We start from the raw sequence: 14,461 nt of genomic DNA, 5'->3' as shown, positions 1-14,461 counted from the left end.
AATCTTTCGTGACGTGGCGCTCTCTCTCTCTCTCTCTCTCTCTCTCTCTCTCTCTCTCGAACTATAACGCTTCGTGGGAACGATCGATTCCAATCGTCGATCGCGTACGTTCTCTGTTCTCTTAAAAGTGCGATTTAATAATCCACGCACCGCTCACGTCTTGACGCGACTTCAAATTGTCCTCGTTAAGCCGATTGTCTCATAAATTGAGAGAGAAATCCCTTCCCCCTCTCTTCCCCGCCTCAAGCACTCGCGCGTCTCATCATCCGACTTGACTGTGTTTCATCTTAATTATGCGTAAATTAAGTAACAGAGAGCTCGGATCCTCACGCGCCCCGTCCAACTTGGCCGTATCTCATCTTAATTAGGTGCCGTTAGACGAGTATCATCGAGATTCTTATTTGATACTAGTATTTTGACATGATCGTTATAAATAATGTTAATAATATGTATTTAGTTCTGTTAATACATAATTTATGAACAATAAATAATCCGTTACATTCGTACTGGCGAAATTAAAACAAAAGCGAGACTAAAAGACCCGTGCCAGTCATACTGGCTCTTGGTGCTAAATAAATACTTTTTTTAATTTTTAATTTTTACAATTTTCGACTCAAACTGCGCGCCACATGTTCGTCGGGCTTGAAACACAGTTACGAAGCCGGAATAGTAATATTAATGGTATAAGGAACATACTTAATATCGTCCCTCCCAGGCGCAATTTGAGTTGGAAATTGTAAAAATTAAAAATTAAAAAGATTATTATTCGCCACCGAGAACCGCTATGACTGACACAGGCCTTCTCATCTAATCTCGTGTATATAATTTATGCTTATTTAATAATACAATCGCCATCATTTCCCGTGATGGCGATTTATTAGCTTATTTATTAATCTTTTAATTCCTTTTTGGATGAAAGCTAATCGGCTTTTATAATTCGAACAATGTGGGTAAGGCGATTTGAACATTACTTGCTCTTACAAAGCTTTTCCCTTATAAGAATTGCTCCAATGATCGAAAACGGCGATAGTCCGATGGAGCGAATATGGTACGCGAGGGAGTACCTTCCGTCTTAATTTTTTAATTTTTTATAGCGTCTATTTTTTCCTACACGAAAAGAACAATTTTGCTGAAATATAGAAAATAATTATACTGCATCGTTTAAAAAATTGTATCGGATGTTTAATTTGATCGCTGCACCGAGAAAAAAAATATTTGTTGAAAAAGTAAAATATTTAGTCCGATACGTGCAACTAAATATTGAGCTGGTTTAATTGAGTCTTTGTTCAAAAAATTTTGAATGGTTGACATGAATATAAACTACATCTTTTTTTTGTGCAACTAAATAACTGTTCAACCAACCCGATGTTCGATTGATCGTATCGGACTAAATATATTTTAATCTGTTAACAAATGTTTTTTCTCAAGGGTAGAACGTCAATACTGTTTACGGCAACGTTATCATGCTTGGGTGCAAATTTCCTACATAATTATTTTGGTCGCTCAACGTAAAACTATTTTCCAATCTATATTTAATTAAATTTTTAGATGCTGCAATAAAATTTTTCTTCCTGCGTATACATATGCATTGTCACGTTATAGAATCAAAGTCGGTAGCTCCTTCGAAGAAGGATTAAAAAATTAATAAATAAGCGGACGAACATCATAGAAAATGGATGCGATTGTACTGTTGAATATAGATTATACTAACAAAATTACTGATTCCGTTCATTTATAAAAACGGTATTACTTTCCGATCTTCCTAATATAAGGAGGTGCCGCGGGGAAAATATTAAGAAATTCACCTTGGTATCCAAATGCGTTTAGTGGCCGAGGAATTATTAAGATATCCGAGAATCTCTGGGGATCCCGAAGATGCAAAGGTCTGGAGATTCCGACGCATCTCCGACGAATTGTCCCCTTCATAGTAATCCTAGGATTTCGCGTCGACGGCGCTCGGCGACGAAGGAAGGTCCTTCTAAAAATAGAAGTTCAGTGAATTGACGATCGATAAAGCAACAGCAGCCTGCACCCATCACACGGAGGATGTGCCCCGGTGTTTTATAGGTGATAACGGAATGCAGTCGGGGAATTGTGTCGCGTTACGCAACGTGAGAACGGTGGTGGTCGGTCATATATTCGTCATCTTCACTCGAATATATTCTATTCTTGACCGCTCGAGACGTTTTTCGAAACGTTTTTCGTCAAATTACAGTCTGTTGACGATATACGTTTTAACCCAGTTCCATATTACATAACGCGGGCCCGATGTGTTACGGAATGTAACCTGCTTTCTTCGCTCACGGTCAGACGCGATACTTGTTGACAATTTGCATTTCTTCGCTGAATAATAAAATTATTCCAAATTATTCCATATCAATTTGGAATAATTATTGGAAATAACTTGGAATAATAAAATTATGTCAAGTTATTCCGAATTAATTTGGAATAATAATTATTTCCAATTATTCCAAATTAATTTGGAATAATGAAATTGTTTCGAGTTATTTCCCAAATTAAAGTTTTAACCTCGTAATGTTAACGTATGAGTCGACGTTTCTTTTTTCGTCCACATATATTCTCCTCGGCGGATAATCGATAAACTAGAAGTGAAAAAAAAAGTTGGACAACATCGCGGACATTGCGAAGATTTGTCTTCAATTATTCATGAAGACAACACCTCGTGCCTTCCTGGCGGCCGTCCAGATAAATATCCCTCGGGTAGTCGAAAACATCTGATAATTATTGCAATCGTTCGATACGTTAACGCGAGCGGAACAAACAACGGAATACGTTAGTGCCGTTGCATGCGCGTTGCCAAAGAATCTTGCGCCAGAGGAAAGGAGTCCGTTCGTGCGGCGATTAATTTTTCAATAAGATTAATAATTTCGCAATTCACTTGGAAAGTGTATTATATATTCGGAGGATAAGCCGCGAAGAAGAAGAAGAAGAGTCTGCGGGTTTATCCGTTCCCGTTGTATCCCGATACATCCCGTGACTTACAAGATGTGCTCTGTTACAGATTAAATGGCGTTTTTAAGAGGAATGCGCTCTCGTTCGCCGAGACAAGAGATCCCCCGTCTTTCTTTATCGTCTTTCCGCGAAGGCTCTTCGTCTTGGCTTTTTATCGACGTCTTATCCTATCCACTCGATTTTGCGTCGGATAGAATTAGATACTTTCGCAGTTTGATAGACGCGTTACGCGTTATTATCCGTCCTCGTCCGTTATCTCGATATTTATGGAACGTAATGGAGAGCTTACATTCGCGTTTGAAAATCATTCGAAAAGTTACGTACAAATTTACGGCTTTAAAAAAAAAAATTGTCTCCTTCAAAGGAAAAAAAAGCGACTCTCTTTTTGTGGGAGAAAATGTTTGTTCGTACGAGAGATTTCTTTTTGGAAGTACGCTCCAATAGTCAAGGTCTCACGACGAAGGGAATTCGCTTTTTATCGCGAGCGAAGGATCGTTGCGAGGCCATTCCTCATCTCTTCTCCTCTCATTGTCTCGGTCAGTCCGGGGCAAAATCTACTCGGACGTAACGGCGGGGGCAATAAAACGGCGAGAAGTTTTCTTTTATTACCTTCCGTTCCCGCGGCTGAAACGAAATTTTCTCCTTTCCTCGCTTCCTTCCTCGTCCTCTCTCAAAAGCGACAACTTCGGAACTCCGCCGGAGTTATTTTCACTTCCGCGACAAAGGACAAAGAGATTCCGTGTCGCGATGCGCATAATGCCTCGCGATAGTTATTGTCTAAGTGTCTGCGTACGAGGCGATTGGAAATTAAACGAGATCGCGTCGCGGTCGACCTTTATTCTCGGGCAGCCGCCGCTGAATCGAAGAACCCGGGTGAGAATATAGCCCGGAAGAGCGCTGCATCACGTGAGAATATCTTGAAGTGAGGGTGACGGGGGGATCTCCGACGAGAGGCGCGAGTGAAAGTGAAACCGACAGGTGCGCCTAACCGATCGAAAGAAGAATCGCATGATCGCGGAGAAGAGACCTTTGCTCCTTCGGTGAAATTCGTGGGGTTACGTTAATTCTGTGGATGCCCCCGCGCGCGCGCGCGCGTTAAAACGTGAAGCATATCGGGATAGATCGAGGCGCGAGAATTTATGGGCATAATGCGGTTTGAACTTTCGCTCGCTCGCTCGCTCGCTCGCTCGCTCGCAGCATTACATTCGGAGCATTGGGATGGGATTGATGCCGCGATATGAAACTCGTCTATCTCTGCGTTCTTCTTCTTCTTCTTCTTCTGTTGGATATCGTTCGTTTCTCATCCGACGTGTAACGTCATCGCGCTAGATTTCCATCGCGTTTCCTCAAGAGCGGATCTCCCCCTTCCTTCCGTCAGTTGTAATTTCAGGAAAGTAGAACGTGTCTCGCGACATATCACGATGATTAACCGAATGATAGCCGAATGACGTGCGCTGATGAAATATCACCAATAAGCCGAAAGACGAGTCGACTCTCGTGGGTCTTTTTGCGGCTGCGATGGGCGAGGAGCTGAGGACGACGGGAGGACGAGAATAAAAGGGGTGGGTGTGGCACCGGTCTGGTGGAACTCTGACTCATCGTGACCTCGTCCCAGACGACCGCCCGTCGTCCATCAGATCCCGAATTTATCGCGAGTCGCGACGAGTCAGGAGTTTGCCGCGGGAGATTATTACAGAAGAAAGAGAGAGCATTGGCGAGAGGAGAAAACGATATTTTATTGTGTATTATCGAGACATCATTCTCTCTCTCTCTCTCTCTCTCTCTCTCTCCATCTATCTATCTATCTATCTTTCTCTCTCTCCGCGGATATATACTCGTATATATGTAACGAAAGAAATGATTGAGTTCTTGATACACATCACTTGGAATTTCACACCATTTCGATCCTCGATAATCACGATGCAATTTCGCAGCGCTGCAACACATTTCTGACGAGCGAGGAAACGAGTGTGTGACGCGCCGATTTCACGCTCCACATAAATCAGTAACAAAAGTTTAACATTCGCGCGCGCATATAGGATTGCCATTCCGCCGCGCTATCAATCGAGCAGCCAAACTCGAACAGGTGCTCATCTTTCGACCTAGAATTTCAAGTATTACTTCAACCGTCGTTGAGCAGCAGTATGCGGCCTGTGCATATCGATTTACCTAAAAGTGGAGCACACTCGTGTGGTCCGACGTATAGACAGTCGCGAAAAAATGGGCATCAATGCGTCGTAAAAAAGAGAGAGAGAGAGAGAGAGAGAGAGAGTCAAAATGGCAGACCGTAATCCCGTATATACAATAATGCGGCTGTAAGTTGCGGGGGAAAAGGGATACGCCCGCCGAGTAAGAGAGCGCAATATACTTTCGCAATCGTGTGGGTTTCCGGTTACGCGAGGACACTTAAGCTTCCTTTTCAGAACCTTTGATCCCCCGGGTCCGTCTCTTTGAACTCCCTTTGAATGGATCTCGGGGACGCCAGGGAAATTTTATCGGCAATATCGCGACTTCATTTCGACGATGGACGGGTGTCTCGGTGTCTTATATATTTGCAGTTACACACCGACGGCGTTGGCTTTCGATAGCGATAACGACGGTTTAACTCTCTCTCTCTCTCTCTCTTTCTCTCTCTGTGCTGAAACGGTCGCGAGCGTTCTTTTAATTTGGATTATTTTCGTTTAATCAGAATTACATTACACTTTCATTTCTTCATAAATAATGCATGTCCCGATGAATGTGGTCCCCGGCCGTCGCGCCGCGACCATCATCTCCCTCGGTAACGGAGGCAGATCTCCGTGGCCCACGTACGAGATGAATTACACATTCGTGGCACCTTTTCAGTCATGCGAAAATTTAACTCGCGTCACACATTCCCGACGCAATCTGCTGGGGAGTGTCGCCTACGTATTTCCCCAGCACATCCCGGTTGTACACACATGTCCATATACATACCGACAGCACGCTGCTCCCCGGGACTTCAATAAGTTACAGAAATATGTGTCAGAAAGAGAGAGGAGTCGTTTGTAAAAATCATGAAGTTTTCTTTTTATCTCGCAGCTGCGCGCTTCGATATTCAGCGTCACATCCGTCCTCCATTTTCATTTTATTAAGAGGGTTATAACTGCAACGTGGATCTCGCGCGACTGTTTCTTTCTTTAATAAAGACCGGGGGCATACTTAACCGCGGCGTCGTCATATACACCGGGATAGTCAGATATTCAGCAGCGCGGCGCTTATTTATACTAGCTCTAATGAAAAAAGCGATTCCTCACCATACACGCCCACCGGCTGGTAATCAGCAGTCTGATTTATTCAGGGAGTCCTTTTTACACGTTCGACGTTTTATCGAGTGGCCTTCGAAGGGAATAAATGTGGCCGCCGAGGGATCGCGTCGAAGTAACCGATAGCAGAAGATTAATCCTCCTTAGCGAGAGACAAAAACTCAGGTCGTCTCACTTCGCTCTCTTTTTTTGTTTTGTTGCAGCGACTTCGACAGTCTGAACAAGGACGATGTGTACAGGAACAACGAGCTGGCTTTCAGGACGGCCGAGCAGCACCTCGGGATCCCCGCGCTCCTGGACGCCGAGGACATGGCGTCCTGCACCGTGCCCGATCGATTGTCCATTCTCACCTACCTCTCGCAGTTTTACCAAACTTTCGGAGGTGAGACTCTCTCTCTCTCTCTCTCTCTCTCTCTTTCTCTCTTGGATATTATTTCTTTGCCGAAAGCGAACCGACTTTATTAAAGTGAGTAACGTTCGCGCATATCGGGAATTATCTCGGGACGTTCGTCTTATTATACGAAGAGCAAACATTCTCCGACTTTCGGAATGCGTCGAGAGATTTAATTAAATTCATTCCTCGATTCGCTCCTTGTTCATCGTTGCCGTATTAAATCCCCGAACGATGGGATAATTCAAACACACCGAGTGTCGGCGGCTACAACGTTTGCCAGCCTCATTTTTTTTTATTTTTATTTTCCTTTTCGGAGGATATTCGGGTCTGACCTAAATAAGCACGTCGCGAATAGTTCGGAGGAATACACGACGATTCCGGTGCCAGTTTTTGCTACCAATCCGGCTATCGACCGTCTCTTTTCATCGCTCCTCCCTAGACGACTCTATCACGTGTACGATCCCGTTGGGAAGAACAGTCGGAGGGTTTTTTTTTTCCCTCCGAAGAAGCGTTTTTGCACCCCCCGTAGTCGAGCGTCGTCCCTTTTATTATCCTTCAACGCGAATTTTGCGGAGAGAAATTTTTTTTTTTTTTTTTTACGCAAACCCAGTTTGACGTGAACTAGTTTGCGTAATTCGCCTTTCTTATGTCGCGGAAGATCGATCTCTATATGATTTTTATCGAAACGATGATAAAGTGCAAGTAAATTCGATTGCACTACTTTACACGTATACACGGCGCACACGCGCGTTTTCTTCGGGCAAACGTGACCGCGTTCGCGTTTTGCGTCGTGGCGTGTCTCCGAGTGACGATTCGAGAGGCACGGCCGGGGCTGCGAAAAAAGCATTTTATCGGCACACGCATCACGTTCGTTTTCAGGTTGAAATCAACGAGCGAGTCCGCGATCGACAGGCGTGACGTTCGAAACGTCGCGGCGCATTAATGTCTCTCGCGTACCCGACACCGATCGCACCAGAGCTCGTTCGCTAAATGGGCCAAATAGGCCGCGCCGATCGGGCTCGTGTCACAGCGATTGATTTCCAGCTTTCTCTCCTCTTCGCGTATCTCTCGCAATTGTCCCTTCGATTAATATCACGCGCGTGACGTCTGTCGCGGAAGTTGCGCTATACAAGCCCGCGAGGTCGTTATCTGCTCCGACAATGCGAATCTCGGGGGACGCGAAGCGCGGAGATCATTTTGGAATTGCGAGAGTTTAATTTATTTTCTCGCGATCGACGAAAATCTGTAAGAATTTCTTTCGAGTCGAAACGAAATGGATATGTCGCGGCTCCTTGATCTCCTCGCGCTCGTCGCGAGCGGGCAAGAACGCCGTCTTGCAAAAAGCGCGCGGCAACTTCTGTCGATGTTTAATTCGTCGTTTTTATCGGGTCCCGCGGAGCTCTAATTATCAGGAGCGCAATTAACCGGTTGTCCGATTGCGAGGCTGGCTTTGAAAATTTGAGTAGCCACTTGTTGAGCCGCCGCAAGATTTGCATTCCTTTTTCCGCGGCTTTTTCGCCGTTCCCATCTCGATCGGAAAATAGCTGCCGCTAGCGGCATCGACCCTTTACGTTATCGTTTACAACCACTTGTTGAACGAACGTTATTGCCGTTGTCCTCTTCTCGCGATTGTTACGAAATTTTCGCTCTCCTTTACGGCGACAAACGCGAGCGAGTCGGGTTCGCCTCGCGAATTACACGCGAATTACATGCGCCCGTCAAGCCGGATATTTAGTTTCTTTAACGTGTATCTACACTGTTAAAAATGTCATAAAACTTAATGTATTTTTAAGTTACACGTTAAATTTAATGTACAGTAAATTTAATGTATCAATAAGTGAAAATCATGTGCATGAAATTAGTGCACCTTTAGTGCACTTTTGACAACATCAAATTTACATTAAATGTACATTAAATGTTTTTTAATATGCCTGCTTGTAATTTGCTTTCGTTACGTTTCATTAAACGTTTCATTAAACGTTTCTGCTGCCGATTTTTAACAATGTATAGATGCCACATTATTACAAATATATTATGAAATTCAATGTATTTTTAGGTTACACAAGATACATTAAATTTAATGTATCTGTGTATTGAAAAATATGTGCATGAAATTTAGTGCACTTTTGAAGATATCAAGTATTTTTATTTATTATAAGTTATTTCTAAATGTAGCTGCTTGAAGTCTGCTTCATTTACATTACATTACATTAAATTTTGCTGCCTATTTTTAACGGTGCAATTATTGGAACAGTGTCGTAATTATTGGAAATATCGTATTCGTCTTGTTCCACGCGAAGTGCATTTAAGAAGGCATGATTGATGCAATCTCGGAAAAAAGTGACTTATAAATTATTGTTGGAACAGTTGTTGAAATAGAGCATGCATTTCGATTTCCGCGAAATCATTATTGGTTTCAACTGCCGAAAATTAAATTAATGAAACGTTTTTGATTACCATTAATAACATTTTACTATTTTTATTATTCGTATTCCTAGTTTTTCCGTAAAAAATATCGAACGCGATTGCACATTTACACAATTAATCTATGATTTTTCAGTACTCACCTACACCTGGCACTTTGCATTGGCTGAATTTTTAATTAATATTCGACAGCGTCGTTAAATTTTTCATATTTTTTTAGTTTATCAAAATTCATTAATTCACAAATATATTTTCATCATCTTTTTACTGATATACATATATGAAAAACTTGTATAATTGGAGTTGAATTTTTGCAAGGACGTACGAAAAGTATTTTCAACTATTCATCTAATTTTCATGTGTATCGAAGCATTTTAAAAAGTAATGCAAAGCGATATTTCAGTCGTTCGATGCATCCGTTATAAGTTGCCATGTATAAAACTCTAATTTAAACTTTAAATTTTTTTTAGAAGCCACACGGTCAGTCAGTTTGAAATTTTAATATATTCTACTTGACTTTAAATTAGCGTTGTTTGTAAGTAGTAAAATCTTTGCAGAGAACGTGCTTTGAAGCGGAAGACGAGAGCTTTAAAACGCCTTTAAAAAAAAAACAGTCTCTCTGCGACGATTTTTCGTTAAAAGATACCTGACTTTGAATTTAGTCCTCTTTTCCCCGCTGATTTCAAGTGTTTCTTTAATTTCGTTGAGAAGTGCAGTTGGCTTCGCCTCAAATAATATTCTACATTTTAATTTTTAAACGGATTGAAGGCACTTTGATTTTTCGATCGCACCCTCCTCACAAGAATTTCCCCAAAGCGAATTGGCGAAATTCGATTCTCTCATCGCGTCACTTATGAAAGCGCGCGCGCGCGCTATTCGCGAATATCTAATTCTCGCTGAAACTTTTGAGAGCTAAACTTTAACGGTAAATTGGAAGGATATTTCATATATATCGTAATCCCTTTCCCTTGCCGGCCTGGCATCGAGAAGATTGGCGTGAATGATTCGATTTCCAGCTCCCGGCTTCGCGCTCGGCGCTTTGAAACCCGGCGGCGTTTCGTTACGCAAAGTGTCGATGTTATAACGTTGCCTCTCGCGTCTCGTGATCTCTAATCTTTTCTCCACTATCCCTCCCCCCTCTCTCCCTTCCGCAATCGCGCCCGCAATTGCGAGAATAGGGCGCGTGATTTGCCGGGGAATATCAATCGAGCGTGTGTTACTTCGAGAGAGCTCTACGCGTCGCTAGAGACGAGATATGCGCGGCGCTGCCGCGTAAATCTATTAAAAGTCCATCCTTTTCCTCAGTTTTCTAATCTCGTGGAATCCCAGCAGCAGCAGCAGCAGCAGCAGCCTCCCGCGGATTAACCGTACCGTTAACCTTTGAACGACGGTTAATCCCGATCTGGATAGGAAGACGATCCTCTCCTCAGCTGCCCGCGCAGCCGCGAATTAGCGCGATCGTGAGGACCTATACCGTTCTTGAAATCACTACCTGCAACGAGGAAATTGCCACATTGCTCGGTAGTCGAGCGTCCTGTCCGCTTTATAGCTACATTAGGCCCGCGCTCTCGCGGCCGGGGATTAGACTCGGACGGACGGACGATAGCGTTGAACGTTTGTCTTGCGTTAGGGAAAGGTGGAAGGTATACACTTATCGAATCTCGCTGCTATAATACGAGAGGATACTTTCAACTTGCTCGTATACTTACGAGCGCGTCGTCGTCGCGCGCAGCGCCGTCGTAATAAAGCGAAGGAACAGAAGCTGAGATAAATGAGCTTCCTCGAGCGAAGCCTGATTATTATTGTAATCTCGCATTCCCATTCGCCGACACGGGAGAGGAGAGAGAGAGAGAGAGAGAGAAAGAGAGGCTACGGGGAAAAATGTCACGTGAATTTACACTTTGGATCACGCAGCTTGATCGGCGCCCGGCGTAAATAATGAGATTTTATGCAAACGCGCCGAGTCGTGGATAACTTTTCTTCGTACTTCGCCCTGCGAAAAAAGAAAAGTCAATATTGTCGTTGAAACAGAAGCGTGGTATTTCCGTTACCACAATAGCGGTACTTTCTGCGCGTTCTCCGTTCGTAAATATTCGTCCTACGAAGGAAACTTGCGCGGGAGACATTTCGTAGTCCACGTCGGCGGTATTTCATCGAGACAATTGAAACGAAACAGCTGTCCCCTCGCTTCGGGGAATGCCTCGGCTATAAAATACGAGCTGAAAGTAATCGAAATTTATAAATTGAAGAGGCTTCTCTGGGTTTATTCGTATTTTTTTTTCCTGAGCGACGAAAAATTTTGCTCGCGAATGTTCGAATTTTGGCCCTGAAACTTAGCCGCGAAGAAGGAAACGATGGGCAATTTGATTTGTAACGGTTTTCGCAGCGAAAATTATTATATTTTGTTGCAGTTTTAAATATAAATAACTTTTAAGTGGATTTAAATGAATTTTTGCATGAATATTTATTAGTATATGTAAAAATTTTGATTTAAGTGGTAATGCCACTTCCCCATCCAATTTACAAATAAGTACACTGAGAGAAAATTTTAATATACATTTATTAGAATACCTGAAATGAAACATTTACTAAAGTAAGTAAATATTTATTTAAACGGAAAAAAATCACTGATGTAAAGTGACTATCATTGTTTTAATTGAATAAATATTCGTGTGCCGTAAATAAATATTTCATTGCGAGTATTCAAACAAATTTTTATTAAAGTCTAGTTAATTTTTTTTTCTCAGTACATTGCAAAACACACGATTTTACATACAAATCAAGAGTAATCAAAAAATTAATTGACTTTTAAACCAATAAGTGAATTGTGCCGAAATTTTATAAGGATACTCAACATCATAATAGAATAGTCTATGAAATTTTTACATTTTTAGTAATGTTTTGAAATACGGTCAGTACATCCTTAAATTTCTCGTTAAAAAAAAGGGGGAGCTCTTCGCGCTCCAATTATCTCTCGTACTTTTATCCACTTTTATCCGAATGAAAATTATTAGTTCAACGACGACATGAAACAATGCTTAATTGTTGAAGAAAAAAAAAGTGTTTATCTTCGTTTTGTCTTCAGGATCTTCACCCAGCCGTCTGGCGACGAACAGAACGACCGAAACTGCCGACGAGAGGATTGCCCCTGTTCCAGAATCTCCTAAACAAAAGGTACGCGTCACGATTATGATTACAACACGATCAATCAGTCGATCGATCGATCGTTCGTTCGATCGACCGAGGCACACGCTTCTCGTAACTTTCTTTCGCCCGGCTCCCTCTTTGAATGTCATTATGTAATTTCCATACGTAAGCTTCGTAAGTCTCGCGGGCTTGGAAGCTCCCTCAAGCTTTTCCAGAGCGGAGAACCGTCGCGTCGTAACACGTTGAGTGATACTCCTCGTTAACTTACGCAATCATCGCGAGCCATCACCATTACGCGAAAGCATATACCACACGGGACGGCTATTCTTGTAAATCGCTTTATTCCGTCGCGCGTTTCATCTTCCACAAACGGATGTGGGTATATCGTGAATTAGCGGCGATTGGACGGGCCTGGTGAGTCACATGTTTACGTGACTTTGACGCCACTCAACGTGTTAATCGATCATCTTCTAAGTTTTTTTTCTCTTCTCTCTCACTAATCATGTATCGCGTCAATCGCGTGTTCATTGCGAGACCGGTCGACCCACTCCGCCGTTCATTTTTAGAAACCCCGCGTTTGTAAGCGGCTTCGCAAAAAAAAAAAAAAGAAAAAATCGAATTCAGATTTTCCTTCGCGCTAGATCGCGGCCGAGAATCCCGAGGAGAGTCCTCGTATCGCCCGTTCATGCGCGGTTTACCTTGACACCGGCGTCATCGCGGCGTTGCAACAACAGCCAACAAACAAAATGCCATCGCTGTTGCATTTGCGTAATATCACGCGCGCATTATCGACACACGCGCACGCGCATGCCCTTTTTCCATTTTATGTGTAGGGAAAGAGTTGCCAAATGCGTACCACTTAAGCTATTTTATTTTTTATTAGATTTCACACTCGATGCTGTTTTTTGGGTGCAAAGTTCGAAATTGTAACTTGATGTTTCGGTCATCTATTGACTAATTAATTTGTTACAAGCTTTTCCGTAGCATGCTGCGAAAGGCGTGATTTAGAAAACCGATCGTCTAAAGCGTACCTGTGATCTCTTAAATCGTACCGCTTCGAAAATATCGGAATTTATGAATTAAAGTAATTAAAAGTGAAAGAAACCATTAATCAAAGTTTATTTTATTGCAGTATAATATAATTTAAAAATAATCGAAAAAGCGATCAAATAATTAATAAATAACAATGTTGAAAAGTAAAGAATACTGAAATAAAACAGGCTTGAACTTATTTTTGCAATTGATACATTTTTATTTGTGGCAATTACTAGTTTTATTATTATCATTTATCAATTACATTAGTATCATTTCTTCATAGTTAAAGTAGTGGTACATTGAGAGAAAATATTACAGCGGTGGCAGCTATAAGGGGACAACTGTACAAATTTGTTAGAATTATAATATGTAGTTAAGTGAACTATATTACAGTTATTGCCATTAATTAATGGTTAAGAGAGGATTACTATATTATAGTATATTACAACTATTTTTTTATTAGTTCTCTTAACTTAATTGCAATAACTGTAATATATAGTTGACTTAACTATGTAATTCTATTAACATTTATTAAAATTTGTTGATTATTTCTTTATAATTGCCACAGCTACAATTTTTTATCTTAGCGTATACGAATTAAGAAACTTTATAGAGTTTATAAAAATATCGATTTAATTTTTATCATAATTGTAAATATATAATAAATGTAAAATGTTCTTTAACAAGCCTTTCTTTATGAAAATATAACAATTCGAAATAAAGTTGTATAATTATGTTATCATCGGTTGTTGAAAAATTTACATCATGCAGGTGTGTCTGATTTTCTAAAAAGCCGATAGCATGCACAAAACAAAATGAAAGTTGTTAAATTTTCGTCTACATTACTTCTTTCTTATTTACTTTTGTTTATTTTTCTTATTTATTTTTGTCAACAAATGTTGTTTATATGAAGTAAAAAAATGTAAAATATTGAATAAATACGCATTCAGCAAGCTTCCCCTGTATATTCGAAAATATATAAATTTGCCCTTTTTCCATTATCTCGCTTGATGATGACCGGTCGAACACGAGAGCGTGGGCGGCAAGAGATAGGTCTGACGCTCGTCCACACGATCGCACACACGTAGCAACACACGTGCACCCCGTCACGGACGATCGATTATATTTTTGTGTCGATTACATTCCGGGATCCATCATTTTTATGTGTTTTGAGAAAATTGATGGACGGTAGTGTTATGCAATG

The 14,461-nt window shown here is 41.5% G+C and overlaps 1 protein-coding gene across 4 annotated transcripts in view; it reads left to right on the top strand.

Moving 5' to 3' along the window:
- LOC105201705 (MICAL-like protein 1) overlaps positions 1–14,461 on the top strand; it is a 77,088-nt gene that overhangs the window by 52,038 nt on the left and 10,589 nt on the right. For 3 of the 4 annotated variants that reach the window (XM_039457150.1, XM_039457151.1, XM_039457149.1), the window contains 2 exons: positions 6,461–6,639; positions 12,161–12,249. In XM_039457150.1, coding sequence (XP_039313084.1) covers positions 6,461–6,639; positions 12,161–12,249 — 268 coding nt within the window. Of the gene's footprint in view, positions 1–6,460; positions 6,640–12,160; positions 12,250–14,461 lie in introns of those variants that run through there. The other variant, XM_039457152.1, reaches the window with a different exon arrangement.

This window comes from Solenopsis invicta, chromosome 14, assembly GCF_016802725.1.
Source record: "Solenopsis invicta isolate M01_SB chromosome 14, UNIL_Sinv_3.0, whole genome shotgun sequence".
NCBI classification, from domain to species: Eukaryota; Metazoa; Arthropoda; class Insecta; order Hymenoptera; family Formicidae; genus Solenopsis; species Solenopsis invicta.
This window is presented reverse-complemented; position numbering and strand designations above follow the sequence as displayed.